At 49.6% G+C, this 22,356-nt stretch overlaps 1 protein-coding gene across 2 annotated transcripts; it reads right to left on the minus strand.

Annotated features, from left to right (window-relative positions):
- Window positions 1–656: 656 nt before the first annotated feature.
- esrrb (estrogen-related receptor beta) lies at window positions 657–19,633 on the minus strand. Of its 2 annotated transcripts, none has more exons than XM_062557485.1 (5): window positions 19,521–19,633; window positions 13,945–14,055; window positions 13,254–13,415; window positions 4,568–4,837; window positions 657–1,839 (listed from the first exon to the last, which is right to left on the minus strand). In XM_062557485.1, the coding sequence occupies exons 1-5, from the start codon at window positions 19,552–19,554 to the stop codon at window positions 1,595–1,597; spliced, it is 822 nt and encodes a 273-aa protein (XP_062413469.1). In that variant the 5' UTR covers window positions 19,555–19,633; the 3' UTR covers window positions 657–1,594. The 2 variants fall into 2 exon arrangements, with proteins under 2 accessions (XP_062413469.1, XP_062413468.1); XM_062557484.1 differs by having other exon boundaries at window positions 19,512–19,633.
- Window positions 19,634–22,356: the final 2,723 nt, after the last annotated feature.

Below are 22,356 nucleotides of genomic sequence, written 5' to 3' on the forward strand. Positions count from 1 at the left end.
TTAAATGCTCGGGGCATCATCCCGGAGATCTCCTTGCAGACGCCTGCCGCTGTCAACATGAGGGCGAGAAGAAGAAGTGTTTCCACGTGTCCGGCCCTGCTCCTGCTCCTGGAGGGGGGCCCAAGCGGGCGAACCTGCTCCCGGGGTTAAAAATAAGAGCCCGGTGTGAAGTGGCCGCACACCAATCCCTCTCTGCACCTGCCTTTGACCTCTGTTTGGTTGAAGCTCTATAAATGCCGGCGCCGCTATTTAAAGACGCCGAGGTGTCTAAAATGGTGAGAGCAGATGCTGGGCACCTTGCGGGATGACTCTGCCGCGGGTTTAAAAGGGGGGGGGGGGGAGCCCGAAATAGAGCGGCTGACATATGGGCCTTCTGATTGTTTGAAACGAGGAATGGCCTGGACTTCTGCCACTCGGCATAAATCCTTTGATACCGCCACGGCAAACACGCTGATCATCTTTCACCTAGCCTGGATCGGGGGGGGGTCATCTATTTGCATGCCAAGTGGTAATTTACACGGGCTTAAGAAACAATGACCAAACTTGGGGGTTCAATGGGTTGCATGACCACAAAGAAAAAAACCACTACGAGGAGAGGAGAGGAGGGACACTGGTGTGCGACAGCGGTGCAGCGCCCCCCCCCCTCCCCCCCCCCCCCCGAAATACGCAGGCGTGGTCCTCTAGCAACAGCAGCATCGGAGAAAAAAAAGCGTATGAAAGATTTGGAGCTTAAGCCCGGCTTCCCCACAGCTCCCTTTATTGCTGAGTTACTACGGAATAAGACGACTGACTAATCGTACCCGCCCCGATGCTAGTTTGGTTTTAACATGGGACCAGCGGGTCTCCCGCCGGGCTTCCTGCTCTGGAGAGGTATATCCAAGGACATTTAAGCTGATTTAGGTAACAGTTTTAGTTCTTTTTTCTTTTCTTTTCTTTTTGTTTTTTTTCCAGGAGGAGAACAAGAGAAAATGGCCACCAAGTTCACCAGACTTTTTGAACTGTACACTCAGTCTTCCATTAATAAATATATACATGTCCTGGTCAAGTTCAGGGAGAAGAAAAAAAAAACAAGCACCGTGAGACCCGTGAGTCTGTTGGTGGCCGTCGACGCCTCTGCTGTCTTCAGAACAAAATTTACGGAACTTTTGAGTTCGCCGAAAATAAGAAACCTCTTCATCTTGCCATCGAGAACTGGCAACTACTTGTTCTGAAGATGCTGAGGGGCAGAAGGGTCCTTCTTAAATATACAGCATGACCACTTAGAATTAACCAAAACAACAAAACAAAAAAAAAATGATTACTGTACATAATATTTCTTATATATTTTAAATTAATCTGCATTTTTATATTTATACTAATAACCAAGTGTTTGAATTTGTTCTTTTTTAATTTAGTTTCCCAGGGCTCCAGGAGAAGAGCGGGAGAGGTCATTCTCTCTCCTGCCTAGCACAGTCAGTGGTGGTGGGAAGGAGAGGGGGGGGGGGGGTCTCCTCCTGAGTACCCTCCGCCTCGGGTTAAAGTCACTTCCTGTTTTTTTTTTTCCCGCTAACGCAGCCCTCGGCCCCGTCGCCGCGGCCAATCAGCCACCCTCCGATCAGACCTTGGCCTCCAGCATCTCCAGGAAGAGTTTGTGCATGGGCACCTTTCCCTGCACCTTGATGCTGTAAAAGTGCTGCACTGCCTTGGTGGCCGTCTGCCGCAGCAGAGGCAGGGTCATGAGCAGCTTGCCCGCCCGCCGCGGGTCCTCCTGGTGCTGGCTGCCCTCGTAGTCCTGCAGGGCCTCGTGGAGAGCGTCCTGGAGCTTCTGGACCGCCTCCATGTCCTCTATGTGCATGGAGTCTGATAAGACAGGAGCAGGGACAAGGGGGTTTAAAGATCGATGATGGGCTTTTTAAAAAATATATATATTTTGGTCAAGAATGAAAAGATTAACTTTGTGTAGACAGTGGTAATATAACAGAAATTAAATTAAATCTCATGATGGATCTCTACCGCTCTGTCAGTAGCAGTAAAGCAGCAAACGCATTATCAGTATAACTCACACCCCGACAGGATAAAGAATAGATCATAAAAAAACCCCTGCTTTTTTTCATTTCATTATTTATTTAGCCTTTGGTGGGATATTCACACGGCCCCTTGACCAGCGAGACTGAAAATCAATGTTATCCTCCAGTAACAATAGCATGAATAGCACCCAATCCCGCGTGAGCGAGTACACATTAAACACCTGACTGTTCCAAAGGACAGATTGCTAACGGACAAAAAAAACAACAAAAAAAACAAGGAAAAGAAAGGGCCTCCATTAGAGAATTGGAAGCTTGAGATGAATACAACACTTCCTTTCAATTAATTCTCCTCTTTCTCCCTCCAAGGAGTTTCTGTCCATCAGAGTGGAGGAAAAAACAAATACTAATGGGTTTATTTTACAGCTCGCCGATCATCGGAATACAGCGGTTAAGACGGGGCTGTAAATGTTCTGTGTCACGTGTCTCGATGAATGAACGTTTTTTTTATCCTTCTACGTTGAAATCTCGCCCCTTTCCACAGGCCGGTTTTTTCAGAGCGCAGCGTACGGCTTCCGGCTGGTTTCAGTCTGCGGTGTGTTCTCCGCCACCCCACCGCCACCGCTCATATACTGGTCCTGTTGTACATCACGTCACTCTCCTCCTCCTCCTCCTCCTCCTCCTCCTCATTCCAGGCTTATTTTCCCGCCTCTTTCTCTCTCTCTCTCGTTCTCAGGGACGGCCCGGGGTCGCTCACTGGTCGCCAACGGATGCCCGGCCCCTTGTCATCGGGCGCCACGACTCGTCTCACCTTGGCGGTGCATATTTTTACCGCGCGGGGGCAATAAAAAGGCAAAACAGATTTCAGGCCATCGCCCCAAATTCATTGACTGGAACAACTTGTATTCCCAAGACCTTGAGACTTGTCTCACCCTGACGGCTTTCAAATCCACAGAGGTGAAATGAAGTAGGTCGTTTTTAGTGAAGTGAATGTGGGATGGGAGGGCGGGAGGGGAGAGAGGGGAGAGAGGGAGGGGGGGGGGGGGCACGGAAGAACAAAAGGCAAAAAATAAAATAAGAAAATGTCAGATGAGGATGTGACATAATTATCTCTTGTTCTTTTCACAGAGGTTGGATTCAACAAAGCTGCAGTTTTCATTTGTCCTCGTTTTCATGCAACAAACCCGGTTTGAAGCTGTTGTAATTTAATTGGAAACAAAAAGTCTGAGAGATCCCAACAGAAAAGAGGGCGAGTAAAGTCCACGGAGGAGGGGGGGTAGCCTTGAAAAAACAACTTTAAAGAAACAATTTCCTCGCAATGCACCAGTGAGCCCCCGTCGATCCGATTGATAAACTGCTAATTACAAAATCAATCGCTATGAATTTTCACGGCTGTCGGAGCAGGGGAGGGGGGTGTGGGGGGGGGCTCCCTGGAGAGCGATCTCCCAGAGACCTTGTTCTAACATTCCGGAGACCCTCCTCCCCCCCCCGCCCCCCCCCCCCTCTTCCCTTCCTCGACCCCCATCTCTCCTCTCTTCTCCTCTCCTCTCTTCTCCTGCGCGGCCCCCGCCTCGCCTGCCGAAGCAAAGGCCCACCATCAGCATTTTCATTTTTCCGCCCCCCCCTCCGCCTCCCCTCCTCCTCCCCCCGGATGGAAAACAAGGGAATGCGGCCAAGTGACCCGGGCGGGCATCGATCAGAGCGGGACGGGGGTCCTGCTCCCCTGCCGATCGCGGTGAGACAAAAGACGGCCATCACTTCACCGATACTCGTTCTGTTCGACTTAACACATTTCATTGACAGCCCCCCCCCCCTCACCCCCCCGTGGCTTGCTGTGCCCTGCGGCTTCCGTTCTGTTATGGAGATGGAGGAGCGGAGGGAGTGCTCGAGAAAATACCACAACAATTAAAAAAGCTCACGCCTCCACCCACACGCTGCCCTTATCTCTCTCTCTCTCTCTCTCTCTCCGTCGCTCGCTCCAAACCAAAAGGTTACGCTGAAAAAACTCCTTTCTGAAATTGTGTCAGACAAAAACTCGCTGTTCTAGATTCACAGTGTCTGCATCTATTACCCAGAGGTCCACGGGAGATAAGCCTAATAAGAATGTTCTGATTGGGTCTTGATTTTTTTTTTTCTTTCAATAATGGAACAACTTCAATGTTGTTTTCTTGTATATTTTGTGCATTTTCAATACTTATTTCGGGTGAACATTGTTCAAAAGATACGTTTATTTTAGGCTTTGATTTTTTTTCTCCAATCTACAAAATTGTTTTTATATTTCACTTACTGAAATATTGTTTTACAACATTGATTGAACAATAAAAATCAAGGCCACACTTTAAAACAGAAATAAATTACATTGTGAAATTAAACAATGGGATTTTGGAAGAAAAACTTTGATCCCCTGAAGTAACTGTAAGTTGTAAAAAAAAATACAATTATGTGGAAGTATTTGCATATATGTATATTAAATAATCACCCTTTTTGTGTCGAGGTTATTGAAATGACCAGATGCTAAATTCGCTCTTGTAGTTGTAGATGTTCACGGTGTCAGACGAACCCACCTGAGTTAGCGAGGGCGATGGCCTTCAGGGTGACGAACTCTTCCTTCTCCACTTTGAGCTTCTTGTACTTGCGGACCAGCTGCAGGATGGAGACGTAGAGGTCGAGGAGGCCCGTCAGCCGCGAGTGCTCCTCGTCCATTATGTAGTCCTCGGCGTACACCAGCTCGTCCTCGTAGGGCAGCGAGCGGAACACGATGCTGAGGATGAGGATCTCCATCCAGGCGCTCTGCAGTAAGCTCATCTGATCTCCCAGAGACAGGGAGGAAAAACCTGAGGGGACAGAGACAACTGGGTGAGGACAGGAGGACATGCTTTTTGTTCATCGCTCTTTGTTCTTGTTTCTTTATCTGTTCATTTGTTCCTCTTACAAGAACAGATCTGTGAACCCGACCCGGCTCGGGGGGGGGGCGAGCTCTCCGGCGGGGGGGGCCCGGAACGCATTCCCGAGAGAGGCGCGCGCCGGTGTAGCGAGCGGCGTTTCATTTTAAAATGCGCGGCGGAAGGTCCTCCTTTGAAGCCAAGAGAGCGCTCGAGGGGGCTTTGCCGCCAGCGAGGACAGTAAATCGGTGCAAAGGTCCGGGACACACAAAGCCATGTGGTTACCCCTTGTATCCTGTCACACCTCTGCTTGGTGTGTGGGGGATTAGCACTGAGACACATTTTCGTTGGAGGGGGGGGGGGGTTTGGGGACATGACATGCACCGAGAAGGTGACGCGCCCACACCCGCACGTGTCCGCCAGGGAACGCGCCTGCACATGCTGACCGTGACACCCGCAGGCCCGACGTGTGCACGTGAATCCGTGCACGAAAAAGGTACAGAGAGACAGTGAAAGAGAGGGGGGGGGGGGGGGTCACATGGTTCAAGCTCAGCCCCGAAGACCTGCTTAAAGCCAGGGCCTCCTTCTCCGACAGCAGCCGAAAGAGTCGGTTCTCTTTCAACACCTCTACGGACGCTCAGAATAGAACGTCAAATAAAACAAACTCCTAGTTCCTCTGGGGGGGGGGGGGGGGGGATGAGTTGTGAGAAGCTCAAACATATTAAAAAGGGTTAAAAGCAATAGAGGAAGGAGGAGAGAGAGAGAGAGGAACAGCTAGACATCTCATTCCTTTTCCCTTCGTACAGCCTTTCTACCGCCGATAAACCGCACCAACACCCTGCCGCCCCCCCCCTCGTCCCCCCACGCACACACACACACACACACACCGTCCCCTCCGTTTGCAGAGCGTGCCTGCGGGCGCCCTATTAGGCTCTTCGGGCCCCGCCCCCCCGATTAATGCGATTGCTTTTTACAAGTTTCGCTGCTAGCTGCGTGATTAAGAAGCGATAGATTACAGTATTGACCGGGGCCGCTCGCCGCGCCCATTTCCCCACATTTTCTCTTCAATACAAATGATCTCTCTGGGGGTGCGGCCACCAGTCTGATGGTTATCTCCACCTGCCAGGACACACACACACACACACACTCACACACACACGTGTGCAAGAACAAGAGACAGGACGAGGACGCGTGAGAGAAAGCAAAGAAAAGAACGGAAAGAGTGAGACGGGCAGAGAGAAAAGCAGGGTGAACACCTGATGTGTTCAATTTCCCTTATCGAGGTGATGGCCGCTGCAGGGGTAGAGCTGGAGGATACATTAATTAACAGATTGTGATCAAAATGTGAGGGGCCTTCACATTTTGAAGGGGGAATCAATAGTCAGTAAGAATAGAGCGCTAACAGAAAGGTGCCCGGTGTTCGACTGGACTGGTCAGAGGTCTGAGGAGCCCAAATTAGACCCAACAAAGCAAACTGCCGAAAGCACTCAAAGCACTTTGCCATTATCAGCCGAGGCAATAAGCAATATTTTCTAAAGGCCTGCGCCATTACACGTATCCCAGCCCGGCATCTTGAAGTCTTCCCCGGTGCTATTTCCTTGTCTGCATACGTGGCCATTAACTCGTACAGGCGGTGGACTGGCCGGAGGGAAATTGTCATGCGAGCGCAAGACGCGTGGGTCTTGATTGCCGCATCAGGCTGGCTGGCATCACAATCATCCGGCGGGGGCTTTGTCTAGCCTTTTAATGCCAAGGGGGAGCCTGGAGCGGAACTAAAGCGCTGCTCCACAATGTGACAGCCCCGCACTTGAAGGCCTCGTTACGGGAGAGGCTTTGGAGCCGTTTCGGATGCAGCGGACAGCTCTCAACCACCATGCACAGGCGAGCCGCCCGGGCAGCCTACAATTACCTTTGACGCTAAAAGTCCTTGAATTTAATCCAGTGTTGTGAGATGGAGAGGTGGTGTTTTCCCCCCCCCCCTGCGTCCATCCCCTCTCTTCGGGGGCCCAAATTATCGCTCCAAATGGGATCCCGTGTCGTTGCCTCGGCTTTTTTTTTTTTTTCCACTCAATTTAATCGGGTAATGAAGTGACTTCCCGACTCCGCGGGTCACGCGGCGCTCCGGCCTTGCCCCGCACTCCGAAGGTGGCCCGGTTAAGTGCCGTCAGAGTGGGTGATTTCCTCTAATGAAATATCAATATTTACATCTTCATTTCCAGCCCACTGCCCTGGCGGGGTTTGACCAAACATGACACAATATTGACCAAATCGGAGAGGCCTGTCTGCGTGCTTGAAAGGGCCCTTTTCCACTCCAGTGCTGAGTGCACCAGCAGACCCCCCCCGTCTCTGTGTGTGTGTGTGTGTGTGTGTGTGTGTGTGCGGAGGTGATGACAATGCAGCACTCTCCTTTGTTCCCTTCGACTTAGGCACGCCGCTCACATGGCGATCACACGGCACGAAAGGTGATTCTCACTTTCAAACTGATCAGAGGGGGGGGGGGGGGCAATTGATCCTGCATGGGACATGACTGAAATTTAGTTAAATAAACAAAAAGGAATAAAAAAAGAAAAGAAAAGAGCAGCAGAACGGACAGCTAACTGCATCAGAGCACCGTCCGTCATAGCTCAGAGGGTGAAAACAAGGCTACTGAAGCCTGTCCCTTTATCTCCCCAAAAAGCACTGGGCCGTGGGCAGGGGAGGAGGGGGGGGGGGGGGGGGGGGGGCAGCCCCAAAACCCACAGACGGCCGCTTCGAACCCCCTCGCGGAGATTAATCAGAGCACCGTTTCATCTGCCAGAGCACAGGACGGCCCAAAATGAAATGCTGTAGATTTCTGTTGAGCTGGAGTTCATATTCTATTAATTTATTATTGTTTCCCTCTCCCCGAGGGCCATTAGCGCTGGTAATAAAAAGAGATGTAATTACGAGGCACGGTGGCCCCCTCCAGCTGCAGCCCCCTCGTAACTCACCCTCAATCAGACAACATAGCAGACAGAGGGAAAAGAAGAAAAAATAGGAGAGAGAGAGGAATGAAGGATAAAAGAAAGGAGAAGATATGAGCCAGAAAGGAGGCAGATAAGAAAAAGAAGGGAAAAGGGAGCAGCAGCAGGATGCGAGAAAAAAAAAGGGGGGACCGGGGGCCAAGGGGAAGAGGAGGAGAGTGATAGAAAGAGGAAGGAGAGTCATTCTGGCCAGACAGCAGCTGATCTATCACGGCTAGCTATCAGAAGGACAAGCAGGCCCCGAAGACTCCTGCCCAGCGGCAATCTCACCTCAGCCAAGTCAAGTGCTCTCCGGGCTCCAGTCGGGAGTAAAGCGGCCCCTAACTGGACCCCAGAGGTTCAACGCAGATATTCTTCTCTTTTTTTCTTTTCTTTTAACCGAATGTTCACGCTGCCGTAAGCTTACTCCGAATCAGAGACGTCACTGGATATGATTTAATGTGAAAAACAAAAAAAAGAGGACAAAGGGGGTGAAAAATGAATGCACCTCTGACACCTCTGACACACACTACATGTTAGACGTGGTGTGTTTGTGCGGATGTGTGTGCGTCTGCAGCCATAGCGACCATGATTCTCCTTCAATTTACATGCCGGTGTCGGGGGGGGGGGGACCCAATCAATAGCAGCCTGGTAATAAATTGCTGCGCTTGACATAAATAATTTGACCTGCCGTCCAAGCCACATGTACAACACAAACAGCTCAGTCTGCCGCGAGCTTTCGACTCGATGACACCAAGGCTGCTTTTTTATTTTTTCTATTGGACAAAATCACGTCAATACAAACTAAATTGAGTCTGTAAAAAAAAACAAAAAAGAGGGTGAATCCCTCCCCCCTCCTTCACCTCTCTTTTTTTTTTTTTTTTTTTTTTTTTTAGTGCCTGCGCCGACTTTTCAGAAGAGCGCTATCTGCCTCCTGTCAACGTGATAACCAGCCCATTATCCCATTGTAAGTAGCTGGGGGAATGGGTGATTTGACCGGTAGCCTGTGAACGGTTGTGAGGTTGAGCAGCGTTAAATACAGTAATCCTCTTGTTTTAATCTGCACCCTGTGACCCCCCCTGACCCTAAAGAAGAAGTCTTAAGCCCTCCCAAGGGTCCCACTGCCCAATACTGAGGTTACATATCTCTGTTAAGACCGGCACAAATCTCTCTTTAATCATCGCTATAATTACACATCATTTATCTCTGCTGCCATCGAGCAACATTGCCTAATGAGGGATGGCGCTCTGCTGGCGATCGCTTAAAGGCACATCGGCGTATAAGACCTCCTGCAAAACATGTATAATATATGACACAATTTCGGGTTTGATTCAACTCGGTGACAAAAATGAACACACACGCACGAATCGGTATGCTGGACGTACCTGCTCATGTGTCACAGTAGCTAAACAAAGCCCCCCCCCCCCACCCTGCTTGGCAGATGTCCCTTTCCCGGCCCCGGCATACTCCTGACGGCCTGTCTGCCTCCGATACGCCCCCATCTCACTCCCCCCCCCCGCAACTTCTCCCGCCTTCCTCCCGCTCCCAAGCCCGGGTGTCCAGGCCTCGGCATCCACCTGATTGCTCAATCTATCTTTATCTCCTGTGTTGAAGCCTACGTCAGAGGGTAAATTGAATATACTAAGAGCTGTCTGTTGGTGTCTATATTTAATAAAGTGCACTGATGAGGTGCTGATTTATTGCCGGGCAGTATTCACACTCTATTACAAGGAGATTACGCAGCTTGAGTGGGATCAGGCTGGTGGGTGGGTGATTATGGTGGTGGGTTGAGCTGACACAAACACGACAACATGCGAGAGGCACGATCTCCTTTTAACGTCGCGGCCTCGGCGCTAACAACTAACCCGCCGGGCGGCTTGTCTGTCAAATGCAGAGCTGATGAGCTGCAATCCAATAAAGCACAGATGATGAATATTCCCAAAACACCGCTAATGAATAGAACAACAGCAACAAGACAGATTTCATTTGATTAATATGGTCTGAATCGAGAAACCTAAAATGCAATAACATAAGGGAGGGGGGGGGGGGTTCTTTTTTTAAGAAGCATTAAAGAACACATGAGAAATAAAGGGATACAAATGCTCTTTGAATGTTTTACATTATAGTGGTGGACGCCCCGGAGCAAAAATGCATTTTATTGTCCAGGAGCGCAGCAGCAGCAGCAGTAAAGTCAATGTTTGCTTGGCCCTAAAAACAGCTGGGAAGATGGGAGCCGGCGGCCCCCCCCGAAAAAACAACGAGCGGCCTTTGTATAGGCAGCATGCATGGCGGTCCAATGCGCCGGCACGTGACATTCCCACCGCAGGTGTGGAGCAATGTAGGGGGGGGGGGGGGGGGAGACACGCGAGGCCAACGAGGGGTCCCGCCGGTATCCCTCCACTCCTGAAAAAGTCAACAATGTCAAGTGGTAAACAGGTTCCAGTGCGGTGAAGCTGTCGGTTTACATCCCCCCCCCCCCCCCCCCCCCCAAGACCTCGAGGGGCCGACTGAAAGGATGCTTCACGGGGATGGAAGGGGGCCAGAAGGACGGACAGTGGACTGGTATGCGTGTCAAAGGTTGTTAGCACCTTTAGGAGCAACAAGCCATCTGTCAGCATCCCCCTAACACGGCTCCTGATGAACCCCCCCCCCCCCCCCCACCCCCTCTCCAGGCAACAGCCGTGTTGGACTGCTTGGTGGTGCTATTTGGAGCGGTGACACTGGTGTTGAAAATCTCTGCGGCGATGATCAATTGATCAAAGGCAGGAGCCTGTGGAAAGGCGTCCCGACATGTGACACCGGCCCTCGATATCAACCACGATAACAAGCGCACCTGATCTCATCGATTATGTGAGCTCTAATTTGGTCTCAAATTGTGGAACAAAAAACCCTTTAGAAAAGCTTTAAAAGCGCTCCGTCTATGCAAACTGACCTTTCACGGCGTGCTAAATATAGCGGGGGGGTGACGAAGCTGACATTGGACGCCGTGAGGCAAAGGTACCGTCTCCACTAATGATGGAGCTCTGATATTCTCCAATCGGCCTCCAATTAAAACTCGATTGTGCCGCTCGACTCCACGGTTATGCCACTTTTCAAACGGGTTAGCTGAGAACAGGGGGGGGGGGGGGTGGAATTAAAATCAATTGGGAGAAGGTAAGTGCCAATTTTCGCGACATTTAAATTGTTACATTTGGACTTTGGTCATTGGCCCATCTGTCAATGGCCTAATCAATGTGCTCTGCTTCATAATGAACTGTTAATCTTTTTTAATTCCATTGCCTAAGGCTGCAAAAAAAAAATCTATCAGAATGTAATCAGCAGGTTTTTTCTTTTTTTCTTTTCTTGTCCCGAAGCGGCTGGATGGAGAAACACGGTGGCGAGCGGGCAGGGGGGGGGGGGAGGCCGCCCTGGGGTTCCGTCGTTGCCTGAGTGTTAGCGCATGAAGTCTCGCTCAACCGGTGAACCGTCTCTGATCAGGTTCAGCCATGTACAACTCAATTATGCAGCCATTTCATGGCCAGAGGACACCCGCTGTCCTAATGCAGACGCCACCAAGGGGACAGGCACGGGCAGAGCGCTGAGGTGAAGTTTTTCTGTCCGATTTTTAATCTCAAAAGTAATCTTTTTTCCGATACAAGAAAAAAAAAGATCAGTTTGACTGTGTTTTCTTTTTCGCCCAGAAGCAGATCAGGGACAATCTACTCAACGTGGACCATCTCTCGGGCACATCCGTCCTGTCCCGGGCAGACGGTCAGGCTTACTGCGTCAGGTTGTGGGTTAAATGATCATTATCGACTCCTGTAAACGATCCGCGCGGCAAATCCCATTAACATCACACATCTACCCACTGTACAATACGCCTTAGTATAATCTGATTACACTATGACACACAAAATCCCAGTTAGAGTGTACGCAGCGACAATGGCAACGAACTGCGGGATGCAAGTAAAGGCCCCTTTCACACTGTGTATGAAAAGGTGTGATGAGAGTATGGTTCATATGATTTGTTTACTTTTCAGTGGCCCAAAAAGACCTGTGAACTATTCTGTATTTGTTCCACAGGCTGACACCTCTCCATCTGCTTGCTACGTCTTTGTGTGTGTGTGTGTGTGTGTGTGCGCGTGTGTGTGTGTAGTAAGTGATGCCTCCTTACCGGAAGGTTCTGGTCGTTTGTGCATTTCTGCGCGGCTGGTGTGATTTTTGAGTCACAAGCACGAGAGTGTGTTACCGGGTCAGTTGTGATCCAGTCCTGACTAAGCTCCCCCCCGTTAAACTCTCAGTGTGCTGACCGTGCAGGCCCATGGAGACTGATCCAAACCGTTTAGAGGCATTGGGGGGCCCTGGGCCGAGGCCACTCGGCTGGGAGCATATCCATCGCTAATCTCCTTACTATCAGATCTGCACCTGATTAATACCCTTCCTTCCGAGAAGTGCTCTAATACCTTTTCAGTACAAAACGAACCCTGGCCCGAGGTCAGCTGGAGTCCACTTGACTTTACTGAGAATAAATGAACCTTCTTAACCTAGGAATTTAAATGGAAATATATACTCTGAATTCACAGATGTGATCCAAAAGCAGACATCACGTGTGTGTGTGTGTGTGTGTGTGCGCGCATCATGTCCTGCTTGCTGACAGCTCTGTGCCTGTCCAAGTCATGCTGATGAGAAGAGGAGGTTATGGAGGTGCCGCTGAGGGACACATTCATTTAGTATGTTACCCCTCCGTGCCTACAGCGGTGTAATGTTATAGAGTTATGGGGGTCAAGCTCAAGATCAAGGAGAATCTGCCTCGCTTGCAAAAAAAAAAAAAAAGAGCGGCTAAACAATGTGTTCTCCGTCAAAATCAGGGGGAAACTCTTGAAGGAAGCAAAATCTCTGCTGACGTGAGGTGCCGTATCCTTAATTCAACAGCCTCTTATAACCTAACACCTCGTCTATCAGAATGTCTGTGGGGTGAGGAAGAAACATGATTATGCCCATCAATAATTCAATGAATGTGTGTGTGTGCTTGAGTGCGTTTGTGTGTGAACATGTGTGTGTATGTGTGTGTGTGTGTGTGTGTGTGTGTGTGTGCGTGCGTGCGATATGATGTCTTGTTTGGTTGGGCAGGTCCCCAACTTTTGTTCTAAATCTCCCTAGTGATGACAACATACACTGGCACCTGGTCTCTGCCCCCCCCCCCCCTCTACGTTTTTAGATGCACTCTATTGATTTGTTTCCCCCCCCCCCCCCGCGCGCCCCGAGGCTCTATGAGCCGCTGTCATTAATGTCAAACACGTGTGAGCGCGCACGCATTTATTCAGAGTGTGTGTGTGTGTATGTGGAGAGGAGACGGAGGGAGGACTAGGAGATAAAAATAAAGACAAATGAAATCCTTTGGCCCGTACCTGGGATGTGCTTGGCCCAGCCGATGATGACCACGAGCTCACGGTCAGCCAAGTCGCACAGCGTGGTCAGGGCCTTGATGTCGCTCTCCGGCATGGAGGGGTCAGGCATGGCGTAGATCTTCTCTGGCTCTGCCACCAACAGGTGAGACACAATCTTTGTGACTGAGGAGAGAGCAGGAAAGAGAGGGGGGGACGGGGGACGGGGGGGGGGTGTCAAAGGTATTTTCACTGGAAAAGCTCAGCCAGGCACACCGATGCATGTTGCAAATATCGGTGAAATTGTAACACACACACACACACACACTGTAGAACGGTCTCAATTTCACAGCTTTTTTTTTGTTCTTTGTCTCATTATGCAAACTAATGGATGGCCCCTGAATCAGTGCGAGGGGAAATGAAGGCTCTGAAAGCTCTCATGCCTCCAGAATGCACACAAGCGGAGAGAAAAAAAAAGAAAAGAAAATGATGTGTGAAAATGTGAGACACCCGGGTCCTCGAGCACGTTGTTTAATATCGGTCATCTGCTCAAGGACTTCACATAATTCAGCTCTGACCGGAACGAACACCTGGCTTATTTTTCTGACCAATCGACACAACGGTCGTTGGCTGTCGGCCCGGCAGTGTGTGTGTGTGTGTGTGTGGGGGGAGGGGGGGGGGGGGGACAATGCGCTGGTGACGGAGTGGTACTCACGGGGCTTTTTGGTGGGAGGGGGCAGCGTCAAGCCGAGGTACGGGTTGTTCTCCGTGTCCAGCCTCCGCTTGTATTTCTGCCTGCCGCCTCGCACGCGGTCCAGACGCACCCCTGGGTTACAAACGACAACAGAGACACGAGGTTAAGAGTGTGTGTGTGTGTGTTTCCCCCCCCCCCCCACCCCCTAACAATAGATTGTAAGTGAAATCAAACACATAGAAATTGTGGAAAAGCGGATAAATATTTGAGATGAAGGGCGATACAGTAGAAAACACACTAGAACAAATCAGAGATGGCACTCAAACATATTCTGTGTCAGATCATGTGTAAAAGCAGTATTGTAAGAGGAGTGACGTGTGTGTGTGTGTGTGTGTGTGTGTGAATGTGTCAGACGCACGGCTGCTCTCCCATGTGTGGTCGGCTGGTCTACTGTGACACAGCTGAGCCCAGAGCAGGTCCAAACATATGAATATTTAACGCAGGGTCAATGATCTCACAGACTGGCCCTCTAATTATTTAGCTTTTGGGGGGGGGTGAGGCAGATTGCATACTAATTAGCTGCCAAGCTACACAACTCTTTTTTTTCGCTGTGCGGGGCGCGTGAGCTCAGGTCCAGCGCTCCTTCGGTATCCAGAAGAAGAAACTTGACCAGCTCGCCGTGCGAGGCGTCCGCTGTCATACTGCAGATAGATAACTAGGTATTGCTTTCCCATAAAAGACCCTTATTTCACCCCTGTTTTTTACGGGAGTAACACGGAGGCCTTATCACCCCCAGCCACACCCAGAGGCCACGTTCCACGCTGATACTGTAAATGTCAAGCCAGGCCTCATCATAACAAGTTATTTATTATCTCATTATTTGATAAGAATGTTTCCATTTGGATGTCTATTCTATTCATTTCCAACATAGTTAAAATATTTCATCTACACTGTTCTATTTATTTGATACCACCGGGGACATATTTAGTTATCTATTGTAGGAGTATGATAATTCTCATGTATAATATAATAGAATACATTCTGCTTCCCCGTATATGGACTAGCGTGTCCCTGCTCTCTTCAGCCTAAATATCTCTGATATCTTAATCCTGTCAAGAGGGAGAATCCCTTCAATTTACATTGTATGCATAATGTAACCCCCTCCAACACACATTTTACATCAAAGGCTGGACGACAAAAGGCTCAATGAAATGCTTGCAGCGGAGGAGGAGTTAATTTGTCAATCGCCCGCGTCCTCTAAGCGAACCACACCCGCAGCCGGAGCACTTCCGTGATGATTTCATCACTTTATAAGAGGGAGGACGGTGTCAGACCTGCGCATTGTGCGGCCACTGCAAATGAGCCTAATACAATTTGTCCATCAGCGAGTGCTCTTGGAGGGGATGAGTTTGGATGTGTCCCATGCGCGGTGATTGGAGGTCGGTCAGTGAAGGAGTGGGGGGGGGGGGGTGCTGGGTGGGGATCAGATGATATAAGATAGAAGGTGGCCTTCATTTAACAAAGAGGAATTCAACAGGGGATTTATGCTAAATAGCTTCTTGATTTTCACCACTTATCTTGCAGGGCCGTCGCCCCCTGTCCCTCGCACTCAACGCACGGAGGGGTGGTGGTGGGGGGGGGGGGGGGGGGGGGGGGGGGGGCTACGCAGGGCATGGGGTTTGGGTTGCGTCTAGTAAACTGTATTATCGCGTAACTGCAGGATGGAGATTTCTTCAACTTTTATAAATTATCTGATTCCCAGGAAACACACATCTGATTAGAATTTCCTAACGCTGACAACCCACTAACCTAATTACCCCCATTTCCCAATGGAGCCCCATCCTTTCTCAGGGAGCACCAGGGAATCATCTGGTGGCGACTACCTGTGCTTTACCAACGCATACCAACATGCGACAGTTTAACTTCCGAGACAATTTCTTCAAAATTGACGCGAAACGTCCTACTGCTCGGATGTATGATGTGCTTGGAAACGTTCCCCATCCAGCTGCAGGGTCGGAAAAAATTCCTCTCATTGCCGAACGTGATGTCACCGCCTCATACGGTTTCCTCTGACCCCCCCCCCCCCCCGATCGAGCTCAGCGTCTGCCAGTCGGGGCTTGTTCTTTCTTCTGCTCTCCACGAGATCCTCCGGTGGCGGATGAGTCATGTGGCCGCGCAGCCAGCGTGAAGCCGGTGGTGATGAAGGTAAGACGGGTGCCTCTTTTAATTAGAACAGTCCTGGCCGTAATTAACAGATGCTGACAGGAATGAAAGCCTTGGCACTAGCCCGTCTCATTTTACTGTCCAACAGCACCAGATACAGACAGAAGGGGGACGAGGGAGTTATCGAGGGCGGCCGGACGGATTCATTCACTCTGGACGGGCCTTTGTGGGCTTGATATACTGTATATATATATATATATATTCCTTTGGTGACACCCGGAGCTTCTGACTCCCGACCCCCCCTCCCACCCGTCGGTTGTGCTCCCCTCCAAAGTAAACAGAGCGAACGCTATAAATGTGTGTGAGAGACCTGAGTACTGCCTCATCGAAAGTCATCTGCCTGTTTCATGGCCCGCTACGCAGAGCGGGGGCAACTCTTCAAAGCAGAGGGTGCAGGGTTGAGAGGGCTTTTTGGCCAAGGCGGCTGGCATTTGTGCACGGATTAGCGCAGGCCTTTGGTGTGGGGGGGGGAGGGGGGGTGTGGGGGCTGAGGCCAGCTGACCTCGGGCTCCTCTTTCCCTCCAAAAACAATAATAATCCCCTTCCTAGCACACTCCTACAAAAGGGCCTGTCTTCACTCACTTTGCGCGGCCCGGCAGTGTTGGGGACACTTATTTTGAGTCCCTCACCTGTTCTTGGTGTCTCTCCCTGGGGAAAGTGTCAGGATGTCTGGGATGGTTGGCAGTGCCAAGGGGGGGGGGGGGGGGGCTTAAGCGGGCCCTATTTTAGCTGGGAAAATCAGAAGGCCACATGGCAAGGCATGGTGAGCCTTGCCTTTCAAGGAAGGCGGCCCGGCTAAACTGCCGTCAGCACTATTTCAAAGGGCCTCTTTGGCCAGCTTCACGTGCTTGTACGTGTGTTCGGGCATTTTTGTCAGATGTTTTTCACGCATTGGCCATACTGACACCCTCGGCATAAAGTCCCTTTACAGGTGAGCTGACACCTCGCTTTACCCCCACTTTAGAATGCTCCAATATTACGATATTCTATAAAGAAAAATGAATATCCAGTGTGCTTCCTTACCTCCTCTACCAATGGCATTACTACATCCTGCAAGCAGAATGTATTTGTCTGCCTGGTTTAGATGGCTGACATTGACATGTCCAGTAGGACACTATGAGAGGTGTATTGTGCAAATGTCCTGCAAGAGTGAGACAGCGTGCGTTCTGCCTCTGCAGGAAGCAGTGTCACACGGCGAGGACAATGCAACAAATAGATATTGTCTTTTGTCCACACTACAGATGTGTAGACGCGATCGTTGTGGTGAGTGGAGGGATCCGTGTGCTGGTGAGCGATGGAGAAAGGAAGTCGGTGCGGCGAGCTGCTGCCACTGAATGATGTCAATGTAATCTCTCAATAGTATCTGGTCTTCTCTCTTGCTCTAAGCTCTGATCCGTTTCCATTGATCAGAGGGAAAAAACCTGTTGCCCCCGACATTTGATTCTTCTATTGATCACTTCCTCCTTTATACAGTCTGGGGAAAGTGCAGCGACTCAACGCAGGGGTTTAGGCTCCCCTGTAATCACACTGCTGATCTTCCAGAACATTTCCTCCGCCTCCTACCGAACGTTGAGGATTAAATGTTATGATTGCAGCTCATGCGCTTGCTCAATGGAAACTAATGTTGTATATTTCACAAGTCAGTGATGGATTTAAACCTCCGCATCGTCGGGATTCATCACTGTATTTTGCATTGGAGCAGTACAGTTATAATTAGGTGATTTTTTTCCATTGCGATACAACGTGACCTTTCTGCGGTAACGAAAGTAAGTGGTAACCTCAGTCACATGAGCGGCGGCCATCGCCACCCCTGTGGGCCCCGAGCATGGCGTTGAGCTTACGGCTTCATGGAGCTTACGGTGGACGGAGACCTCGTGTCTCTTTCCATTCCGTCTTGATGACCATTTAAGGGGCGGGCCTTCAGGCTCAACCGCTTACTCAAGTCTCCGTTGATCATGACAAAGGGCGCAATTTCAATGACAATGCTTTGATTGCGGCAGATGGTTCTTATGCGGTACACCCCGCGCCGGACTTCAAACAGGCCGTGATAACAGTCGTCATGAAGTGATGACAGCCGCTTTGTGGAACAGGGTCATTCTTATTCCGACGATGTGCTGAACGCACAGAAGTGTGCGGCATCAGAACCGCGGGCTTAGCCAAAGTCGGCACATTTGAGTTCTACGTTCTCTTTGCTCTGACCTGACACCGGCCATTCATTTACAGCCACGGCTACATATTACCGTAGTCTCTTCTTCTCCGAGATGATACATTGGCACAATTTTTCCATCAGATAGGAATGCGATTACTCTGTCTTTCTGCCACTGAGGCTTTATCTGGCCGCACGCAGTTCAGTGGATTCTGTTACTGCGTGGAGATCCACACGGGCCAGGACGCTGGCTTCAGGTGGCCACCGGATACATGGTGCATTTATAAACCCCGCTCTCGCCTTGAATAACGGGAGGAATAACGGTGGGATATACACACACACTGCACAGACTTATAGATGGAACTAAAGTGGAAGCGTGTGCAGAGTTTCATTCACGAGAGCCTCTGTCTGGTCTGTATTCCTACCGCTGTGTAAACAACACTCTCATCGGCCCTCGAGGAAAAAACGCCTTTCCTTACAGAGTTTCCTGAGATACTCCCAGAGGAGGCCTTGAATAAATAGAGCACGGCACACTTCACCACCAACTCCCCCCCCACCCCATCCCAAGTCACACATCTTTCATTATTCATTTGTTTAGGAGACAGAGGGAGAAAGAGAGAAGAAGGTTCAGTCAGGGTGATGGGCGGGGGTGTGGAGGAGAGACAAATCCATCGGAAGCATGTTTAATTGTCACTGAATTCCTGGCGCGACTTTAAAAAAGCATCCGCAGGAAGGGAGCTGAGTTTTTTTTTTTTTTTATCGGAAAACATTGAGCGGATCAATATTCCGGGGTGAGGCGAGACCGCGGGCCGGCGTGTGCTCAGGGGACCCGGCCGGAGCCTCTCCGGGCCGGGTCCTGTTACACTTCTATTACTCAGACAGCAGGATCAAGCTATTCAGCATATTTCTGTCCCCGGCTAAACTGCACATTATTTACTGCTCTGTGGGTAGAGGGAGGACGGGGGTGGTGGTGGGGGGGTAGTTGCATGCATCTCTCACTGTGGTCCTGAGATGGAAGATGCTGCGGGGGTCTCATTGCAGAAGCAGTGTGGGAATTAACAGAACTATCACTAAAACAAGTGTGCGACGCTGTAAATGTTCCACCTAGTGCAGATTTAACAGGGGGGGCTTCTTTATTTGCATGAATGTTATATCAACCAAAACACAGTAAATGTGTGTGTGTGTGTGTGTGTGTAAGAATAATAAAAAATGCTCTTACTCTTCTTACCTTCTTTGAGCATCCCCACTTTGAGGCATTTCATGAAGCGACAGGCCTGACATGATTTGCGTCTCCGCTTTGTGATCTCACACTCATTTGTGGCAGGACAGCTGTATTCTATGTTACCTGAGGAGAAGGAGAAGAGCACCGAGTTATCACAAGCGGGACCGGCTGTATAGAACCAATCCAATTCAAATTTAAAACCAAATGTTTATGAAACCCTTTCGCGTATTGGGACTGAAGAGATCAATCGGGTGCTACTAAAGACCTCAGAGGGTGCGTGATGAATCGGATTTGGCCAACCCGGGCCACGGGGCACTCGTCAACCATACGGATTCCAATACAATCAATTTCTGCAGTGCGCAGGTGGCTCGGGTCTCAGCCGACTAGAGAGCAGAGGCTGGGGTAAGAGGTAAAGGCCCCCGGAGGGGGGAGTGGGGGGGGGGGTGGAAGTAAAACTACAACGGGTGGTCCTTCAGGTCCCATCAGTAGACGCCACCCAGGTCCAACACTAAATTGGCCTCATTAATTCTGTACGTGTCCCCCTCCAGGCCCCCGGGGCGCAGGCCAGGTCCCCGTCCCAAGCCCCCCCCCCACCCCACCCGTGCTCAGATGGGGCCTGCCACCGCCTCAATAGCAGGCTGGAGAGCCAGACACGCTTTACATAATACTCCAGCAGACCCAAACCTGTTGTTACCACTGCTGCTATTGTTGACTATTTACATAGTGTACAGGCAAGAGGCCTTAATGCATTATTCAACCGCGGCGTCTGATTCCAGGACGGAGCAATGAAAAAGAGTTTCATTGCCTCACAATAAAAGGGGCCGGTAGCGCTCTGCTCCAGGAAGGGCAGGAGATGTGAGGCAGTGCCTCCACTTGTGTCTGATTCCCTACATTTTACTGTGTTCAGGGGGGTTTTCAATAAAGGGTTTTCAATGCAATGGTTCGGCCTAAGAATATGAATTATCCCCGTTTTGAACAAGCTTTCAGCCTGGAAAGCTTTTGACATTGGGGTTTTCCCTAAACTTTTCTTTTAAACCACGGTTTATGTCTTTGTCAGACAGTGAAATAAATTGTAGAGTGATGTAAACATATCATTTAATCACCATGAGTACCTCAATATTGTTCCCCCGTCTATTAAAATACATGCAAGTAAACCAATATGTCAGCAAAATGTGCTTTCTGTCGCAACTACTAAAATAAACACATTGTGTAAGAACCCCTTGCAGGTCATTTCTATTTTTTGCAGCGTGTTAACAGAAATCCACACACACTCAGTTCTGACATCGCAACATCCCGTCTCACCCTTTACTTTAGATTTTCTGTACTGGGAAACAGAAAGCTGTGTAATATTCCTCTGGCGTTCCTCCACTAGCCCTCCGACATCCTTTGACAACTTATGCAATTATGTTAACATTATTGGGCAGATCAAGAGGAGGGTCCCAAGATGTTATAAATAATTAGAAATTCCTCCTTATATCTGGGTTAGAAATCAGTATGCTAATTCTCCTCATCTCTTTGGGATTGGGGTAAATAAAGGTGTGAGCGAAGGCGGCTGATGAGCTCTGATTGTCTTTCCTCTGTCTGTTTTCTCTGTTGTCATAGCAGAACTAGACCATAATAATCCTATCCATTTTCCATATCCTGGGAGGAGGCAATCAGCGCTACTCAATGTGCTGGACTCAATTCTTGGAGGTCTTTTTGGTTTCTATTATGCTCTAATCAATCAGCAATTTGCCGGGGGGGGTGGGGGGGGGCGTGAAATACTTGGTGTACTCCGAGGGAGACGCTGGATCATGCAAATCTAAAGAATGTATACTTATGGTTTTATTCACTTTGTTGAGTGTGTGGCAGGGTTCGCCTGGTTGACCCTGTGCGTCCTCTGAGGACTCTTTGTTTATGTGGGTATTTTGCTCTCCCCTCCCCCCTTCTAAGGGGTGATGGGGGGGGGGGGGGCGGTGGCATGCACAAACCACACCTGGTGGCTGACTTAACTCTCTGAGACCCGTCCCCTTCGGACATCGAACACACTTCAGAAACAAAAAAAGACACGAACACACGCTGCTGTGCTACTGCGTCCACCTGTCCCGTCAAGTCCACTGTGGGTCTGGTGTTCTGTCAGAGGGGGCTTCTCGTAGCTCAATGCAGCGGGGGGGAGGGAGGGGGGGGGGGATTAACTCATTTTTTGTTTCATCTCTCCATTAGGTTTATATTTAGAAGACGTTTCAGCGTTCAGCAATAAGCCTCGACCTCTATTGGCTTGGTTTGGTTTTTACGCATGTTCATTTTGATAAAAGAAGAAACATATTAAAGCAACCGTAGATTCAAATTTGCCACAACTAAATATGATATCCAATGATAAAAATGCTAGAAGAAAATATTAAATAAAACAGAGATCTTTACATGAATGCATTTACATTATTACTTCAGACAGAATAGGCAGGTAAGATGTCGCCCTTCTTTAATCCTGATATTGTTTGTAGCGCTCTGTAAGTTGTTTCTCTGTCTCAGGGGTAAATCAACTTTTAATGAAAACAGATGAATGGATATAACTGACTTTTATCAATATAGCATAAAGTCTCCCGAAAAGTGTCACAATTGACTTCCAATCAAATTTCAGAACTCGTAGTTATATTACATTAAAACATTGACTCAAAGAGGGCGCCCCTCCTAAATTATTTACAGTGGCCTTGTCATTGAGCGAGGTTGACTGGAGATCCAGGCTGGTGAGTAATAGAGTGGCTGGTTTCACTTTCAGAAATGAAGCATACTGGCGGGAACCCCTTTAACCCCCGGGTACATGCTGGGGTTTATCCATCTTTAGAGAGGTTATGCTACGGTTACC

Source organism: Pungitius pungitius, chromosome 14, assembly GCF_949316345.1.
Source record: "Pungitius pungitius chromosome 14, fPunPun2.1, whole genome shotgun sequence".
In the NCBI taxonomy this organism is placed as follows: domain Eukaryota; kingdom Metazoa; phylum Chordata; class Actinopteri; order Perciformes; family Gasterosteidae; genus Pungitius; species Pungitius pungitius.